Genomic DNA, 20,076 nt, shown 5'->3' on the forward strand with positions numbered 1-20,076 from the left:
GTTTGGAGGCAGAGGAGAGGCCCGTTAGAAGGATGGGAATCAGCTTCTCGTCAGCGTCTCTGCTGCTGCAGAACACGATTACTGTCCTGCTGCTTGAATATTTAACAACTCTGACGTGGCCCGAGGGCCGACACTGACCTACAGTTTCCTACAGCAGTCGATAAGTTAACAAGTTAAACATGATGCAACAAGATGAAGCTGCAGCAGCAAATGTGAAAATATAAATAAAACACAGAACAAATGTTTGCAGAGGAACATCAGGAATGAACACGTTCTTCTCCTTCAGCCAGCTGGTGGTTTTATTACGCGTTCATTTAAATTATATACAGCTAATGAAAACTTTAAAATGTCAAAATCAAGTTTCCTGTTTCTGAAACAGATGTTTAAAGTCAGTAAAGGTTTTACAGAAACTGCTGATCATCAATTCATCGCATGTTTTTTGGGATGTTGGTATTTGAAGACGACTGAGCGTCAATGGATGACGACAATCATCACCTGCTTCTTCTTTAAAAATCCAACTCTACAAGCTTTTTAGAATCTGCAACACCCAGTGAAACATCTGGAAATATCTTCAGCGTAACAGCAAATGAAAAATAAAATAAGTTGGTGTTGAATATGAGCGTCATTGCTCTGTAAATTCACATCATTGGTTTCAGGTGTTTCCAGAGGAAGTCGTATTTTTTTAAACCTCTTTTTTCTGCTTTATTGTGCAGATGAAATAACAGAATAAATAAACGATGAAACTACGTTCAGCGTTTTTTCAGCGTCTCCAAAAAATACAAAAAACGTTGTGATGGCATTTTTCACTCGTCACCAGTGTAGAAGTGTTTGGAGAACTGCAGGCAGTCCCTGAAATCAGAAGTGAAGAGAATGACCGTGACTGCAAGAGGCAAACATTCAAATCCCAGGGAAGACATGTGTGTATTGTGAAGCAGAATAATCCCAATAACCCCAGTCACACAGAAGCACGGGGAAACAAAGGGAAAAATCCTGCCTCCTCTGTCACTCCTGAGATAGGTTTATTATTCAAGCAAAGGCAAAGTTTGATAAACAACTTGGAACAATTTCACCAAACCTTTGGGTAATTCTCTGTAATATTCAGAGTACAATCAGCAGGGGGGGAGGAAGAGAGGGAGGGAGGAGGGAGGAGGAGAGGAGGGGGGGGTCTTAAGGTAATGAAGAAATGTGCCACCACTGCGCCACTTGAAAAAAAAAAGACCTGCTGGAAAAAAAAATGTTTCAATTATAATTAAGTGGGATAAACTTTATTAGAAAGACTGAAACTAAAATATCTCCTAATGCATGCTGGGATTAAGCAGGTCAGAGCGAGCAGGCAGGAAAAATTAAACTCTAAAGGCTTTTTATCACCATATTTCAGGAACCAAGGGTGTAAAATGTTCTAATTTGGGATACATTAAAAGCCATAAAGGTCTTTCAAAAAGATTAATGGTACTTTGCTTGGATTTAAGATAAGGGCTTCGGCTGGCTGCAAGTGCTGGGCTCCGGCAGGGCCCTCAAGGCATTCATCTATACAGTCACTGGAAGATTTGTGAAAGCGTCTGCATAACCTGGAGCGTACACGCTATGACAGTTCTCCAGTTCTTTGCCATTTTATAGGTTTTTAAATTCCTCAAAATCGTGTTTTCTACCTCTCGAAGAGAGCGAGAACAGGTGATTGCTCTCACAGATCTGCGCGCAGATAAACCCACGGCGAGCCTCCTCGACGGGAGCAGGTGCTAAATGCTTCAGAGTGTCTCCGATGCTCGCCGAGATTATAAACGAGACGTTTATTCAATTGTTGACAAATCCGAGAGCTGCTCTCTGCTGCTGTCTGTGTTTGTGGGGGGAGGAAAGGAAATCAAATGAAACTGCATGATGCTAAATGGTTTCATTTGGAGATTTACAGACAGAGATTTTTCTTTTTTCCTACACGAGGATTACCCACATTAACCTGCTCTCCTGTGGGGCTGCATTTGAAATGCAAAAGGTCTTGAAAACACGCCTTCCCAAACATTCCCGAAGCAAAATTAAAACCCACTTCCATGCCCCTCATTTCCCTCTCTTTTAAATTCACAACATATCCTTTACTATATTTAAAACATTAAAGGTCTTTAATTTTTCCCCCTTTTTTATCAGTTTAGTCTACAATCCCTGATGGTCTTTACTGGGGCTCAACATTAATGTCAACCAAGTTACCTAGGAGACAGAACAGATCAAAGAGACAAAAAAACCCTCAAATGTCTGATTAATCAAGCCTGCAAACAGCTTATTTCTTTTAGCCTGCATGCAAGTATGAAAATGAGATTCCGAGAGCAGTACATTGTGCAGATTTGTTCATTCTTATCTGAACAAAGCCAGCGGCAGCTTATTTCATGGATCACTGGCACTGTCAGCGCTGTGGCGCCGAGCAGGTGACGGCTCCTCTTTCTGTGGCGAGAACAAAATTAGCAAAAAGTCGGCACAAATTAGCCTCTCATATTTTCAGTAATATGACATTATTTTTCATTTACTTTTTTGATCCACTTTTCAGGATTTTTTTTCCCCCTCCCCTCGCGTGCATCTTAGTGCCAAATCCTTTCACATCAGAGGCTGCTGGAAAAAAATAAGAATGAAACTACAAAGCTGGAATAAAGGCAGGAGACAGGAAACCTCCTGCATTCTTTGTTTATGTGGCTCCTAAAAGGCAATTCTTCCCACTCCACTACATATTAATATACAATTAAGTGTCCATCACAGGCGTGTTTCTGTGCCTCTCTCTCTCCTGTGTGGCCTGTGCACAGCCCTGTTAAAAACAAGGTTTATTCAGAGGATTAATACTCTGACCTTTGGAAGATTTGAAGGCAAGAGAGAAAATTCATCGTGCACAATGTTGGCACTGCAGCAGCAGCAGCTTAAGGCCTCTAGGAGGGTTAAGTCAATAGCACCGTTTTCTGTTCATTCATGTTTGGGGTCGTCATGGAGATTCAAGTGGAGACCCAAACACGAGGCCTCGACACAAAGACGGAAAAATAAGAAAATAAGAGGAAAATAAGAGGAAGAATCGTCGCTGCAGCGGCGGTGTAAGAAACACTGTGTTTTCATTTGTGTGTCTGCTCTCTTCATTGCATCATTTCTGAGGTGTTTGATAAATGAGAGAGGCATTAAGAAGTCTTTTCTGAGCAGCCCAGGGTTCACAAAAACACTGTGGCAATTAAACAGCGAGTGGAAAAAGAAGAGAGAAGGAAAAAAAAACGACAATAGCTGAATAAAAGATGAGAAAAATGCGTCTCCATGTGGATAAAGTGTTAAAGCTCCTATTAACAATATGAAATAAATGATGGCTTTAAGGAAGAAATGGCCTTAAACCCATTCATAAATTTCCTATCCAGGAAGCCTCTTCCAATTAAAACGTGTGAGAGGTGGATTAACAGGGGCTATATGGCTTTGCCTCGCTAAATCACCTCCCCAAGCTGCTCTGCTGCATTTGACGTGTAAACGATTAATGACCAGCCTAATTCCCTTATCACACTACCTTAATGCCTAAATAATGTGGCCTTAGTCAACTTTGGAAAGCAGGGCTGTATAAGAAAGGAATGAATATCAGATTAGGCAGCTCGTGTGTTATTTCGGCATAATTTCTCAGAGCGGAGGCGGAGGTGGGGGAAGAACAATGTGTTTCAGCCTCACAGAGGAGGTCAGGAGATCAAGAGGTCAATCAATACCACCCATATCGCATTAACAGGGAAGAAACACAGTCTCCTTCAGCTCGAGTCTCTGTAGTGAAGTAATAGACCGGAGTAAACACCAGTTTACACAGAAAAGAGACAGCAGCACTCGGCCTAACCATTCACACCTCAAGGGTTATTTTCATTATCGATTCATCTGCTGATGATTCCCCTGGTTAATCACCACGTTTACAAGTCAGTGAGAGGCTTTTAAAATCTCTTATATCGTCCGACTAACAGTTAAAAATACAAAGAGTCTCCAAACAGAAAATCAGCACAACTGAGGATCAGGAGCCTTTATTTTTCACCTGGAGCACCAACCCCAACTTCAGAATTCAAGATGGCTGCTCCCCGCGTCAACAGCAGTAAAAGCCGAAGTAATATATGGTTTATTTACATTTTTGTCTTATTCGTGTGACTTGTATTAGAACGCAGACAAACTCAGGTGTGACTTCAGAGGTAATAAAAGAAAAAAATTACTTAAATATCAAACGAAAAATACTCGTGATGCATAAAAACAGTCCCTGAGTGTTTTACTGTCTGTTTTTACTGATGCATTCATGTGTAAGCAGCATTTTACTGTTGTAACAAATGATTATTTTTGATTAACTGACTGTTTTCTCAGTTTGTTGTTCACAGATAGGGAGAAATGGCCAAAGAAAGGTTTTTAAATTGCTTGTTTTATCCGATCAATAGTCTAAACTCAAACTTTACTGACATTTACGACAATGAAAAGCAGCAAATCCTAAAGTTTAAGAAGCTGGAACCATGAAATGTTTGGCATTAAACAATTAATCAATCATCAAAATAACAAAACTGCTGATTGATTTTCTGCTGTTCGACTAATCATTAGATCATTAGAGATGTTCAGAGCTACCGCGTGAAGCATTACTGTCGTCGAACGGTTCGTTCAAAATGAAATGCTGTTAAACAGGTTACGTCTGAAAATTAAAACGACGAATAAAAAAAGATTAGGATGGAATTTTTAAACAGTATTGTAATTAAAGTAAGGCTGGGTGATATGGCATCTTATACTGATCGATATCGATATTTAACCAGCGAGTTTGAAGTGTGTTCTGATAATGACTGAAGTCTACAGAAACCAGTGCTCATCAGTTAAACTTTACTGTGTTTTATCTGCCTTAACTAAACATGAACTTGTGTTGGAACTTGTAACAAAAACCTGCGACGACTACGATCACAAATTTCTCCGATAGGGCTTTCTATGTAGAAGTGCAAATTAGATTCCTGTTCAGTTGCTTTTCATGCAGGAACATGGACGCAAAAGACGACAGGATAGACTTTTGTTTTAGAGCAGCTCTGTTAGCGCTGCTTAAACTAACCAAAGACTTTTCTTGTCATCAAGAAGAAAACGTGAGTTCTTCACTCTCACTTTCGTGCCTCATGTTTCTTACTTCATCCATAGCTTTCTTTACGTCCTGACTGGCTGTTGTTGTTGAACTTTAGTAAAGGTTTATTCCACCATCAGTCGTCCTAGAAGCTTTAAAGTTGATTTATAGCTGCTTCACAGTTTGATGATGGTACACAGTCTCAATCTCAGTTCATAATATTAAAGCATAAACATTATTATATACCTTTATTTCCCGTTACAGTGCTGAGTACAGTCGTATATTCCCACACTGTTGTAACCAAAGTTTATCAGTCTTTTCATGGGGCGGCCTCATAAGAGCTTTTTGTAATCTCGCCTGCACTTTGACAAACAGAATTACATGGCACGCTAAAAGAAAGTCACTCCGGGGGAAGGCACAGTAGAACGAGCCACGTCTCCATTTTCTCTTCTAGTAATCTGATGCTAGATACACATGACATGTCATCTTTAGGGAGTAGACAAAAAAAAAAAATCTCTGAAAGTTCGCCTGCTTTGTGCACATTCCATTATCTCGCCTCTTCTGAGAAGGGTAGGCTTATTAGCAAGCTTTGAACTCACACTTACAATAATATGCCATCAACAGTTTTATAAGCTAATTAGAAAAAACAGTTTAATTAATGAGTGACTGGCAATAAAATGGCAATCATGAAAAAAGAAACCGAGGGTGCTAAGCTTCCACTACCACCAATTAAGGCCTAATTACAAACAAATTATATATGTGTTTTGCTGTGGGCTTTAATTTTAAAAAAATGGCTTTAATTAAAAGAGAAAACATGCTAATTAATTAAACAGCACACAAATCTACATTGAAAAGTATGCTTTGTCTATCAAGTAATTAATGAAATACAATAATCCAAATGAGATTCCCAGGCATTTGATAAAAGCTTAGTACCCATTTCAAAATCCATTTCAAAATTAATGGGCGAAAATTTAATGTGAGTCATCCAGAGATACAATAAAAGTTCATTCAGTGATAAATTGCTTATGCTGAAGGAAAAATGAACAAAGAGGAGAGTTTCCCTAAACTCTCAGAGAGGTGGCCCGGGGGGGTGAGGGGGGGTCCTCCTCTGATGTGGGGCGGGGAAAGTCAGGATCTGATAAAAGACCTGCTCATGAATTTTTTTGATTACAAACACACGGGATCCACGAAGGAAGGAGGAGGAAGGAAAAAAAAAAAAAGGTGTTAAATAACATAAATATCATGAAACAGTCTTAGTTCAGCTCTTTGTTTCAGCTAAGCCACCATGTCTCCTCCGACAAAATGCCGCGCCACCTTTGTTTCACAGCGTTTAAACGAGGCTTTCCAAAGGGTAGATTTCAAGGACAGCGGGGCTTTTCCTTTCAGCTGCTGCCTCCATTGAAATACGAGCCGGGACATAATGAGGGATATTATAAACCGTCCCTATGTTCAAACACTGAACCATAAATGGCTCCGGTTAATACATATTCATGGGGTTAATTATTGCATATTAAGTGATCTAACTATTAGAAGGGGCCACTTTTTAAACAGTTTAGGTTCACTGCTAAAAGGCCATGAGGAGTACAGGAACTTTTTCACAGCTCTAAGAACAGACGTGTGCACTGATTGGTCGAACCAATGACCGGATAAAAAGATGGACGAGATGACGAGATGTGATTTCTGAGGTGAATAAAAGCGTGTAAACAGCAGAATTTCACTTTTTGATTGATTGACTGATTGTTTTCTTAGTTGATTGTTAACAAACAGGAAAAATGCTCATTACAATTCAAGAATTCAAGTCTTTATGTTGCTTGTTGTGTCGGATCAATAATCCAAACCCAAACTTTACTCAATTTATCGACATTTACGACAATTAAAAGCAGGAAATCTTCACGTTTAAGACGCTGGAACCATGAAATGTTTGGAATTAAGCAACTTATCAATTATTAAAATAGTTGCTGATTGATTTTTTTTTTTTTTTTTGGTTTAATCATCCAACTATTTCAGCAAATCTTCAAGATTTGCAGAGCGTGGTTTCAGTCCTCAGAGCTACTGATTGAGACTTTGCTGTGATCGCAATGATTTAATTTTTAACCTAATGAAAACTTTGGACGACTGCTGCAAGTGTTCATTTTTCCAATAAGTGTTCATTTTAATCAGTTATTTGATGCTACAAAAAGCGAGGGAAACATAACGCTGTGATTGATTTGTGATTGGCCGAGCTGGTCTACGAGCGGGAACTCAAGACTCAACCCACCCTGATTTTTTCCCACGTATCGTATGTAAACTCCTCGCTGCACGGCATCATGGGATAGTAACAAAATCATGGGGCATTACAGGTGCAACATACACCTGAAAGGGACAGGAACAAGCTGCAGGACTGATTATTGACACTCTCTGCTCCCTGTCTTTTTACTGGTTTATAAAGCTCCTGATGGACTTGGTTTTTACCTGTTTGTCAGATTTTCTTTCATCCTGTGAACCCTCAGGTCTTCTAACGGTTACTGGCCTTTTAATTAAACCCAAAGCCAGAACAAAAACCCAGGGTGAGGCATCCTTTTATTACGATGGTCTACGTCTCTGGAGCAGCTTTCCTGAAGACCTGAGGGCAGCAGAGACTGTTGATACTTCTAAAAGCAAACTCAGGACCGGCCTTTTTAAGTCTGTAAAGGCCTTTGTGTTACATTGTGTTTGTAAGAAACAGCGCTGTATAAGTAAAGTCAGATTGATTGATTGATTGATTGAGCTGGATTACAGCCAGTGACAGGGTTAGAAGATGGAAATGAAAGAGAGTCAGGCACTGAGACCAGATGTAGGACAAACGTATGTTGATGCAAGATTTTCAGCCGACTACTCTCTCACTGTTTCAAGTCACCGTCACGTCTGGTTCTTAAGTAATCAGACGTTAACGTTAAACTGTTTTATTCTGTGTTTTTACAGATTTTAACCACTTGGTCTGTTTGTTTTGGGGAAGAAGAGTAAAAACCTCCTGAACAATCAACAATCCTAACCTAAAAACAAGCTGAGCTAACGTTAGCAGCAGCTCAGCTAACAGCTCGCAGCCCCTGTGTTCACCAAAGAGCTCCGGAAAAACACTGATTTTAAACATGAAACTACTTTAATCAGTGGTTTTTCCAGTTTTAATTATCAGGTCTGTTTGTTTTGGAGAGGAGGAGATCTCTGCGGAGAATCAGCTCCTGGTAAAAACCTCCTGAACTATGAACACTGAAGGAATCTGAACCTACAGACGAAACACAACGAAGTCAAGCCGACTACTTCAGTAACCCAGCTGGACTTTGGAAAACCCTGAACCTACACAACCTCTGAACACCACTGAGCTCTCCCTGCATCATTTGTTAGAAGCTAAACTGATGAAAATGTAAAGAAAAGCTTCAGGAAACCAGATGCTTATTGGTGTTTTAAGCTGTTTGATCACTTCCTGTAGAAACAGGTAAATTCACAAAGACGTTTGCAGCCATTTCAGATTAATCACATGCACCTTTTTCCCCGGAGCACAGAGATCTGATTAAAAAACAGTAACAATAAGAGGTGTATCTTAAATATCCTCCATGGCGCCCGGCTCGTCTTCACTGTGTAAACTGAAGAGAAAATTAATTCCTATAACATATGTGCTCCTTTATGTGTGGTGCCATTTCCGGGTGGTTCAGGAGAGGCCGGCAGCCACTCAACTACTTTTCATGTTTCATATTCTTTAGCTCGGGGAAGTCGTGAAACGGACTCGACACTCGCTTTTGTGACAGACTATAGAGGGTTTCTGTTTTGAAGTGGTAATGCCACTCTAATAGCTGTGATGAGTGCTATGGGGGAACTGTGAGCTGTAACATGGCGTGACGGTCTTTTGTGGTGAAATATACCCACTTACTGTATATAAAGTACAGCTCCTGACTATTTCAAAAGACCTCAGTGGCTCTGTTTTACAAAGAGAAGAAGAAAAGAGCAGGGGAGTAATTATTTATTGTAAGGCTGATGTTGAATGAAATACGAGCGGGTGGATTAGTGTGAAAAAAGAAAGCATTGTACAGTAGCTTGGCCTAAAGTACACAAAGAAGCTGTGGCCTTGCTGAGTTGAATTTAATCATCCTGAGTTATTGTACGACACTGAATGATAAAAGTTCCCTCCTAAACTGCCATGCAAAAGATCACTTGTGTTCGGTGATTCATTTTATTACCAATAATAATCCAGTATATGGTCGTAGTCGACCTTCAAAAGACTGGACACAGTAAATCAGTTCAGTGTGTAGATATTAAAGCAACGTGATGTAACTTTGCTGAGCAGCAGCGCCCCCTGCAGCCACAGGTGGGGATTAATTCTGAAGTGCTGTTGCTGTAAGAAACACACCAAACTCTGTTACTAATTGTTGATCTTTGCGTCAGTTTCCTGTCTGGATCTCAGAGATGAACGCTGGGTTTTAACTGATCTACAGTTCAGCTTCACTCTGAACTCTCTGGGTCTGATTCCAGCAGTTTAACCTGCTGACTCTCACTCAGTTAGAGGGAGATCCAACCTGAAATATTAAAGTGACATGGAGCAGGAGCAAGTGTTCAAGGCACCATTCTCTCTGTTACAGGTCAGTGAACCATCACAATGATTCTGCTGTTATTTTAAGGTAAAATAGAAATGTAACGTTGCTTTAAAGGCACCACATCAGACAATCTGGTGGAGCTGCTTGTGGAGCTGCACAGGGATCCATGTTAGGACCCTTACGTTTCCTAGTATACGTAAATCAGATACAATCTGCAGTTGATTGTGAGCTTGTTCTTTGTCAACACTGAGTTCATTTCACTGCTTAAACTATTCTGTTTGCCTCCAACAATAAACCTGCTCAAATCAGATTTGTTAATGTCGCAAAGTCCAGAAAAAAGGACACGTCTTAGTCACAGACTTAGGCGAATGTAGTTAATTTTCATTTAAATAAAAGCATTCATTAAAGTACAAGGTATTATGAATAATCATATTGTCAAAACATTGCTAACAGGGCCGAGTATTTTGCAGAGAGATGCATATATTGTTAATTTCTGAAGGTAAAACAGGTTTAAAACCTTTATTTAAATAAATGAAAAGATGAGATACTTGTGTCTTGTGTGTTGTTTAGGGCAAAATAAAGCCAAACCAATACATAACCAGTTTCCCTGTAGGTCACACTACACCATGCTTTGTGGTACTGGCTCATTTACCAGGAACGGCTGCAAAAATCAATCTGTCAAATATGAGCTGCTGGATGGTATCGAGGCTCCTGGCAGGCTCTGAGCCGTTTAAACAGTATGTGTCAGTCACTCGATGTTATGCTAATTACAGAATTAATTACCCCCACATGCAACTTGCAGCAGTGTAAAATAATGTGCAGTAATCAAAGGATGGAGACCCAGTCTGCTTAATTGGAGGACTTGCACTGTTTCATCCAGCAGGACTACGACGAGGGGAGAAGCTTTTTCCATTATTTTGTGTCTCGTGAAAGGAAATCTAAACGTGCTCAGGAGGATCAAGACATCTTTATGAGAACAGAAACCCTATCTGCACAGTTTAAAGGAATACATTAGGGAGCTTTGTCTAAGCAGTGTCGACATTAATAATATTTTGTTACCTAAAAGGGGATGTGATTTCTTTGCGCCATCTTCGGGGGCGTTAGTACTTTCACTTTTAAAAAAATATGGAGGCTGTCTTCATGAATTCATCTAAAACAAAGACTTACAGCCTTGGGAAATATTTAAAAACTGTAATGTGAATAAAAAATAAAAAAAAAACCCTCAACCTGCAAATATCCGAGCAGCGTGTCTCAGAAGTTTGACAGATGAAAGAGCACATATCTCAGAATTTGTAAGGAGCCTTCAAAACAGGTTTTTTTTTTTACCAAATTGTTTTAATGTTCAGATTAAAAAGAAGAAAGTAGAGCAAATGGAAATCATTAATTGATTTGAGGGAGCTCAAAACAGCAGAAACAAACATTTTCGTCTTCTAAAAAGGAGGATTCTGACAGCAAGCGCTCTATCTTCCCTCCATTTCCCTTTGCTTCAAGGAGATAAGTAGGAAACTGTTAGATTGAGGATGAAAATACACGGAAACATTGTCATCCAACATATACCAGCGTTTTCTTTACAAAACAATGCCTAGAGGGACAAACAGGCCTCTTTAGTTCTTCACAGCTGTCGGAATGCTTTTGCATTTTTTGCAAAGAAAACCTGTTTCTATTCTTCCAGTGAAAAGCCTGCCACAATCATGTCTTGGTGTTATGACCGTAAACAAATTAAACATCTAAGCCATTCCATACCAAATGAGCCACTCAATTATAACCTTGAAATTGATTCTGGCCACAGTGGGGATTATTGATCCTCTAAATGTTTGTCACAGTGCTCCTGTCAAAAGTGAACAGGAGTGCTGTAAACAAACATGTTGGTCTTAAATGCTATCTGCATTACAGCCAGCATCATTTAAGATATATCATAATCCCTTTCTGATTCAGAACCCGTCAAACTTTTTTTAGCTGCCACTTCATGTTTTCCATACGCTCGCTGCCGCCTTTTCTGTGTATTCAAAAGTAAACGGTGCACAACTTTGCGTCACCTAGGTTTCAGGGATTTCAGAACGGTCAATTCACTACCCCTCGTGAAAATGAAGTTATCGCCGCTAAACAATGAGCTGCGGCTGCCAGACTGCTGTCACGTCCCATCACGGTTCTTGGCAAGACGTGAGGCGGGTGCCAGAGATGCGAGAACCTCGGCTCAGGCTAAAAACCAATCCACCGGCGCTCTAAGAGGCTTTCTGAAAGTACGGCGCAGGTGCCACTCACAAGAGCTTTCATTTAACTCCCCCATATTTGACCACTCTGCTAGCAGTAAAGATGGGAATATGAAGCTGCACACTAATGTCTATTATCACACCGGAGATACCAGGGACACATGTAAAGCCAATTCAACGTATAGCACAGCTGATTTTTTTCATTTTTAAACACAGAGCCTTGTTTTTGGAGCCTCCTGAGCTGAGGGGTTTCCAGAAAAAGATTTGACGATGACATAAAAACTGAGGAGTAAAATATCACACAAACACACATTCTTTACTGAAACCCATCTGTTTAGGAAACGCATCTAGTCTCAAATTCAGATAATCGATGCTTCCTGTGATGCCTGATTCCAGAGCTGCAAAATGAGCCGTTATTTTGGAAAATAAGGAGCAGAATCACAGTTTGAGCTCTTCTGCAGCTTGGATGTACATGAAACACAAGAGACAAAAACTGTCTTAGAAATACTTGGTGGACATAAACATTTCTCAATCAGAAACATCCAGTCACATCGCAGATGCTAGGAAACCAGCAGAAACTCCAGAATGTTACTGGTCCCCACCGAGAAATAGTCCAGGCCATAACTGTGATCAAAACACCATTTTGATGTTTTTGTACAGCTAAAACATGACGTGCCACTTAGTGATTAATTCTGTTATGTTCCTCCAGAGCCAGGCTAGCTGTTTCCCCCTGTTTCCAGTCTTTGTGCTAAGCTACGCTAACCAGCTGCTGGCTGCAGTTTCATATTTAGTTTACAGACATGAAGGTGATATAAATGTTTCCATCTCTGCCAGAAAGGGAATGAGTGTTGCTTCCCAAAACCCTGATCTGTCATTTTAATTAATTTACTTTTAGATTCTGGGTTTATTTTGTAAAATTGTTGTTTTGTTTGAATTTGCAGCGAAGAGGGCTTATGGGTATTGTGGTTTTTAGCTGTCCTCCTTGCCTAAATGAAACCTTGTTTATCTTGGAAACTAATTGTAAATAATTGGTGGTGGCTGACAATAAACTAGTGGAGGATATCGATGTTTCCATGTTGAGGGAGCAGTGAAGATATCATTAAAAGAAAATCCTGAAAGAGTAGGGGGAAATATTTCCAATCTTCTTTGCAACTCTATTGCAATCCACGACCAACAATGACATCTGAGCCCACAGTGTGTTACATGTTTGTGTTGCTGCTATTATTAAATGAAAAAAGCTTATGGGACGCTGTGAGCAACATGCATCATGAAACAAAGAAGTTTAACTTTGATGCTCAAAGTACGGCAATTCCCCCGGTGGAGAAGTAACACCGCAGCTGTATGTCTTTTTAACCACAATTATATGTGTGTGTGGGCTACATTTTATGCTAAATTAGTTTCAAACCACTTGATCCTTGATGCCTGCCAAGGCGGTTAGTTACAAAACTTCAGGCACTGCATTTAGGGACATGTACACTTCAAAGGTATGAAACTCTTACCTGGAGAATGATTTAACAGTTGGCTTGAAAGCAATGTACCCTTCATTAAAAAGCAGAGCCAAAAGTCCTTTAGACACTGCAGCACTTCAAAACTAAGGGGAGGGCTTTCCATTAACTCAATGGAAAAAGGCTGCAGGACTGAATGGTGGGTGTCTGCGTGTGTTTTTGTTCCTCTATGTCTTTGCAGCAGAAATGGCCACGGATCCATTAGCCTGATTTGTCACAGCGGGAGCACCCCAAAGATCTCTTATCAGCACAACGTACCTCTCGAGTGGCGAGTCTGTCGCTCATCTCCTCCGCCTTTGCAATGTCCCCTTCAGCTACGGCCCTCTCTATGCTCTTTTCTAGGCCGGACTGCAGAAGAGGGAGAAAAAAAAATTTTTGAAATAGGGGTAGAGAGAGAGAGAGAGAGAAAAAAAATCAAAGAGTAACTTCAAAAGTCCCCAGGGCCTTATTTTTAATATGATTGCCATTACTACAAATATGTAGATTTCCCTTCACAAATGAAAACCTTTTTGATTGGATATTAGTGGGGAAATCTTAGAAATGCTACAGGAGATTACCAAACATAAATGTGACTCTTTAATTACACATTTCCATTACAGGCCTTAGCAGAGGGGGTTGTGGAGAAGCCCCCGGTTACTGATGGCGAGGCAGTTCTGCTGTGATGAGCCTATCTGAGAAAGCGGAGCACCAGATTTCTTCAGCCCCCAAAATTTCATCATGTTAAAAAAAAAAAAAAAACACTGGAAAGAGGCTGTAATTATTAATGTGTCTCCTCTGATGTATTGTCTGGGGACCTTAACTCAACTGTACAAGTACGAGGACAATACCATCAGGCTGAAAAACACAGAATTAGTAAAACAATTTTCTCTCTAACTTGCTTAGGTCTTGATTTTGCTTTAAATAGTTTATTATTCTGCTCATAATATGAATCTGACACTGATAGAACCTGACTACTGATCCCAATTATCACCTATTGTATCTGATAAACAACTCAAACTGACGGACCATCATTCTTTACATATGAAATGTCTTTTAAGGTCAGCAGTTAGCAGATGAATTAATGACATCTGACAGCTAGAACAGCTTTTTCCTCAAATGTCTGTGAGACACTTGGCAGAAGTAAAAAAAAAAAAAAAAAAGACATATTAATTACAAAGAACTGCATTTGAGGGATGAAGGAGCCCCTCATTATGTTGATGTGACAAGTTGTGTTTCATTCAGCTTGTTAATCATTTCTTTTATCCTTTTCATAGTTGCCCTATTCTGAATGAGGCTAAAATCAGCAAAAACTCAATTTTATGCTGCTCTGAGATAAATTAAGCACAAAATACTCCAAAATAATCATTAAAAGGATTTCAAATTGAATTGAGAACAGTTCCCATTCACTGGGTCAGCTATAATGTTCATCAAGCTTGCAAATATTTTGCTTCATTGGCAATTTACAGGCCTCTGCATAAAATGTTCATTCATCTTTAAATGTATTTGAATGGAGGAAAGTTTAGTTTTAATTTCTTCTATTATGAAAAGTTGCAGCAGCTTCCTGCCTTTTATCTAATCACTAATTTAACTGTTCCAGCCACAACCACAGAGGCTGTGTCAGGTACTCGTCGTATGATTTTCATTTCTTTCTTGTAGGTGAAAAACCTTCATCTCACTTTAATCTCAACCCTACAACAGAAGCAGATTCATCCTAATCTTATCACTAAATGTAGCTGAACATAATCCTTATTATTCTGCTCAGTGTCAGACTGAGTTACCATTAGGATTCTTCTAATCCATATGTCACATCACATAAAACAATGAGAGCATACAGTGGCACAGAGACATAAAGGGATGTAAAGGTGTTACTAACAGCTACGACAGACACAGTATTAAACCTCAGCAGATAAGTTGGAAGGCAGAGTCTTTGTTACCTTTGGAGGAGGTTTGGAACACGCAGGGGAATCAAATCGATCATTTACACCAAAATACTTCTTAAGCTCATCCCAGTGTTTCTCCTGTTGCTCCTGACTCTCTCTGCTGACAGAGAAAATGTGTGTTAATGTTCATTACATGTAGACCAGCACTGTGATAAGGTAAACTACATTCACCAGTCCTACTCACTGTCCTTCCATCCTTTAACTAGACTCTATTTTTTATCTCTGTGCTGAAAGCAGATCTGTGTGTGTTTCAACCACAATTCACCCTGAATGCAACACAACTCTGATGTTACACTGGTTGATAATCGTTAAAGATCCAATTTTTTGCATGTTTACTACAAACCACATATACTCTGCTTTATAAATCAACCATTTATCAAAGAATACCAAACATCAGGCCATCACCAGCGTCTGTTAAGGTCAATATGAGTATGAAAACCAAATGACAGAGTTTCTTTTTTTTATTTTCCATCAATGTGTGACATTAATTTCATTAATTTGAAGAATCTGACCCATTTGATGCATTTATTTGTTGCTGTAAAGACCTTACAGTTGAGACATCAGAGTTGAAACCATCTATTTTGCTGTATAAACTGTCCTGAGCAGACACTATAACATTTAGGTACCTTGTCTCTGTAGGTTCCTCAATTTCTGTTCCTGTTGAATAACACAAGATACATAGTTAAAGGTTTATAGGGTAGTTTCATACAAATATTCAAGTATAACCGGTGTACAAATAAGGTGGTCTATCATATGTAGTATTAAGATGGTGGCCTAAGTTTATAATATGGGTTAGAGTGAGTACTTTTCTTTATTTTGTATTAATTGTTTGTCATAAACACTGATTCAGACATTTTTGCCTACTGGACAAGGTAGAACACTAAAATATATGGTATTGTCATTGACACCTTTCTTGTGTCGTCTTCTCTTTCTTTTTCTGGGGACCTTCACTGACTTCATTTCTTCGTTTTTCTTCCGTAGATCCTGGAATTTCTTAATCACAGACACACAACTTGTATTAACAAAAGCATCACAATTCTTTATCTACCTCTGCTGCACACACACATAGTTCAGCAGGGCTTCAAAAACCTTTTATTAATCTGATTTTGTTGGCTCAACTTCATACAGGACTGATTTAACAGAAATGGCTGATGTCAGTGTTTTCTTTAGGAATCAGCCTTCATTTACAGACACCACAGGTTCACCACAGCTAGCTTGTATTCTACAGACTGAATGCTAAGCTTACAGTAGCTCACTGCATACTGCAACAACATACTTGCCACATTTCCTGGGATATACCAGGCATGCTGCATGTCGGGGAACCACTGTCTGCATCACTGGCAGTGTGAGCTGACTGTGCCTCCACCACTGAGCTGATGTTTTCACCGGCAGAGCTCTCACTCTTCTCCGTCTTCTTCCCTTCAACATCATCCTCCTCGTCATCTGGACTGAGGTCGTCTTCGGTTAAACCTTTGGGCAGAAGTCCGCTGTACATCCTGAGTTAGTTTGCAGTCAGATTATAACATAATTTATCATTTTACTCAACTAAAAACGGTCAAATATCGGTAAATTATATATTTTGGCAGCAGTTGTGAAAGCTGGCTCGCATTTCCGGGTAAACACTGTGACGTTGCCTGCAAGAAAGCACCGATTGGCTGACCGCTAGGCGCGTTGAGCACATTATCCAATCAGAGCTGTATTTACAAATCCGAGCACGAGGACGAAACAAAGGCTCTTATTGGCTGTTTTTGACAAGAAGAACGTTTAACAGTTTAGTATTTTAAGCTAGCAGGGCGACATTTTTAGTGCAAACGTTACGGTTTTATTGACAGTTACATCCCAGAGAAGACGTGTGGAACAAATTTAAAGAGTTACAGCACTCTTAGGCAGTCTTTGCAGTCAAGTAAAGTCAAGTCAAGAGCGAGCTGTTGTGGATAATTTCTAATTGAGGTGAGCCAGGCTACTGACAGGTCCGTGAATTACCAGGAATCATTCAAATGTTAACCTATATTTGCGGCGAGATAAGCTTCCTTCTATGACCAATGGTTCGCAATTTGCTCAAAGTGCTTTGGGCATTACATTATTATCAGAATGATTAGCATGCAAATCTTGTATAGCCCCTGGCACTGGCACAGGCACATCTACCCTTAAATTGCTCTTTCACACTCATTCACATTAGGCTTTCATTTGGTTGCATCTTATTGCAATGCCAATAATCTACATAAATTATAGCCTGTATTTTGTGTGCTATATGAATGTAGAGTGAGACCTGTAACACCAATGTATATATAAAAAGGTCAGACTCAGATAGGTCGGACACTATGAAAAGAAAAGTATTTCAGGTTAACTAGAAGTATTGAGATGTATATAGGGCTGTGAATTGTGTGTAGTACTTAAAGTAGACATAGAGCAATATCTTTTTTCTAACTTTATATTCTTTGATAACTTATATTGCTGTATATAACTGTGGCTCATTACAGTCTAAATTATTATAGCCTGGAAACAACTAGCCAATTAATTGATTTATCCATGGGCAGAAAATTAGTCAACAACATTTAATTCAGTTTATCAACTGAAAATTTCAAGCACTGTGTTGGTTCCAGCTCCTCAAAGAGTGAGTCTTTCTGTGTGTTAATTGTAAATTTAAAGAAAGAAACATAATTAATTTTAAATTTAAAGAAACTGGGAGCTTGTAAGTAACACACGTCACAATTTTTAGACATTTTACAGACTGAAAAAAATGTTAAAATCCGAGCTATCTGATCAAAAACTATAAATCAGACCAGCTTCACTGCTACAGACACAGAAAAGTATTTAGGTTCAATAAAACAAATAAAACCCAGAGACCTTGCACTCCCCTTGACCTTCCTGCACCCTAAGATGAGAGATTTTCAGTCAGTTCAGCTTTGCAAAAACTGCTGTGCATATTAAACCGGGGGCTGATAAGGCTTATGCTATATTGAATGTCATCTGGAACATGTAAAATCTCTATCTCATCCCTCTAAAATATGCAACCATTAACTGGTATCACTCACTCAGCATTATCGTGACTTTAATTACATGTGTGACAAGTTGATGAGCACGGCAGCGTCTGAAGGTAAATGAGAGTCACAAAGTCCTGTTAATACTAAACAATTTTGGCATTACAGGTCTGAATCATTTCCTTATTGATTACCAGACTTTGTGTTCTATTTCACACTTGAATTAATGTCTCTCAGCTTTCCCACCATCCCTCTCTCTCTCCCTCTCTCCCTCTCTGTGCCTCTCTCCCTGGCATGTGCTCCAGTTCATTATTTCCGTCATTTCTTGGTAATTTGGAGTTGGCTGTTTAAAACTTAGAGCCTCTTATTAAGTTTTGGCCATGGTGGATAAGAGGCAGGACTGTAAGAGCACAGAGATAAACTAATCATCTTAAAACCCTAATTATTAGTATCTTACTGTGACAGACTGTTTTTGCGAGCCAGCCAAATTGAGCCTCAAATGAGGAAAGGCATATCTGTGGAAGTGGTAATAATTTTAAGTCATCTCGATCTGGCTTGGTGTGGCAGAATTCATTAGTGCAGATTAGCACTGTGTGTACAAAGTAAATGAGATATCTAATGGCAAACGTGGAGGTCCGGGGACGCTTAATTTCCTCCCCAATATGAGGGGATGATGTTAAGAGGTGATTATATGTACTTTAACATTGTGACTTCTGCTGTGTAGATTTGTCTCCTCCTTTACCGAGCAGCTACACTAAACTGTCGACCTCTCACCTTCCTCTGCAGAAAGGTGACGAGAGTGAACCTTAAATCAGATTGAACTGTGATGCAGAGGCAAGCTGTGTGTGTGTTTTCTTTTTTTTTTCTTCTTCTGTGTGTGAGGATATGAAGGAAGTTAATTATGTGTGTAAGGAGAAGGTTGAGGAAAAAATAATAAGATTACAAAGAATAATTTGCTGATATAATTACACCAAAATTGGGTACACACAATCGTAAAATACATGTATTGCTTGACCTGGGTTAGCCAGTGAAATAAATCCTCCTTCTATAGCCTTTGTTAATTTGTTTTTATCATCTCCAAGTGGTGTTTGTGCAGGCAGTTCAATTTGCATGTGTAATTCCACTGTGCAAATTGACAACAAGTAGATAATTCGAGGAAATAGGCTGGTTGCAGGCCCCTGCTATCTTCCCAAGCCTATTCATTTTGAGGAACCGCTGAGGCATGAAACTCATACATCAACTATTTCCTGACAACGCTTAGGCTTATTGTCCCCTAAAATGTCATTACAGCCATTATTTATGAAGCTAATTCATTTATTAAACTATATTTACTCTGACAGAATTTGTCACATTCTATCCATATCCCGAGCGTTGCTTTTGAACGGTATCTCTCGACGAGTATGTGTGAACACGTACGGCCTCGCAAAGTTTTGGCTCAACCCTATTTGTCGCTCATAATAGTTGGAATATTGCGAGAGGCGTCGGTAGTTCTCGGTTTTATTGACTTTATTCATGGAAACTTTTCACTGCAAAAGCCTGCACCTTGTGTAACAGAGGTCCACTTTTGTCCCGGTGTAATCAGATGGATTTCAGCCACATAGATTCCCTCCTCTGACAGCTTCCTTCCCTAAATAAGTGTGCATTAGTCACCGTTAACGTCAGACATTTAAAGCTAAAGAGTCGTCTCCTCGTGCCTCCTGGCCTGTTGCTGCTGCTGACTTATGGATCTGTCAGTTTAGCGCCGCACACTTTGTGACAGTGCGGATAATTTGCAATTGTGAGGCGATGAAGTAACACATAGGGGGGGTCATAAATTTTAATGTTACATGTTCTCTCTTGGATAAATCCGTCATACCATTCTCCT

At 39.6% G+C, this 20,076-nt stretch overlaps 1 protein-coding gene across 5 annotated transcripts in view; it reads right to left on the minus strand.

The window, feature by feature from the left end:
• Positions 1–16,875, minus strand: part of fam204a (family with sequence similarity 204 member A) — a 47,858-nt gene extending 30,983 nt beyond the window's left edge. Inside the window, exons 1-6 of one of the 5 annotated variants that reach the window (XM_018681009.2) lie at positions 16,508–16,875; positions 16,140–16,224; positions 15,858–15,888; positions 15,226–15,331; positions 13,571–13,660; positions 48–849 (exon numbers count right to left, since the gene is read on the minus strand). In XM_018681009.2, coding sequence (XP_018536525.1) covers positions 811–849; positions 13,571–13,660; positions 15,226–15,331; positions 15,858–15,888; positions 16,140–16,224; positions 16,508–16,726 — 570 coding nt within the window. In that variant the 5' untranslated portion in view covers positions 16,727–16,875 and the 3' untranslated portion in view covers positions 48–810. Of the gene's footprint in view, positions 1–47; positions 850–13,570; positions 13,661–15,225; positions 15,332–15,857; positions 15,889–16,139; positions 16,225–16,507 lie in introns of those variants that run through there. The other 4 variants (XM_018681008.2, XM_018681007.2, XM_018681004.2 and 1 more) reach the window with 4 other exon arrangements.
• Between the last annotated feature and the right edge of the window lie 3,201 nt (positions 16,876–20,076).

The sequence above is a fragment of the Lates calcarifer genome, linkage group LG16_LG22, assembly GCF_001640805.2.
Source record: "Lates calcarifer isolate ASB-BC8 linkage group LG16_LG22, TLL_Latcal_v3, whole genome shotgun sequence".
In the NCBI taxonomy this organism is placed as follows: Eukaryota; Metazoa; Chordata; class Actinopteri; family Centropomidae; genus Lates; species Lates calcarifer.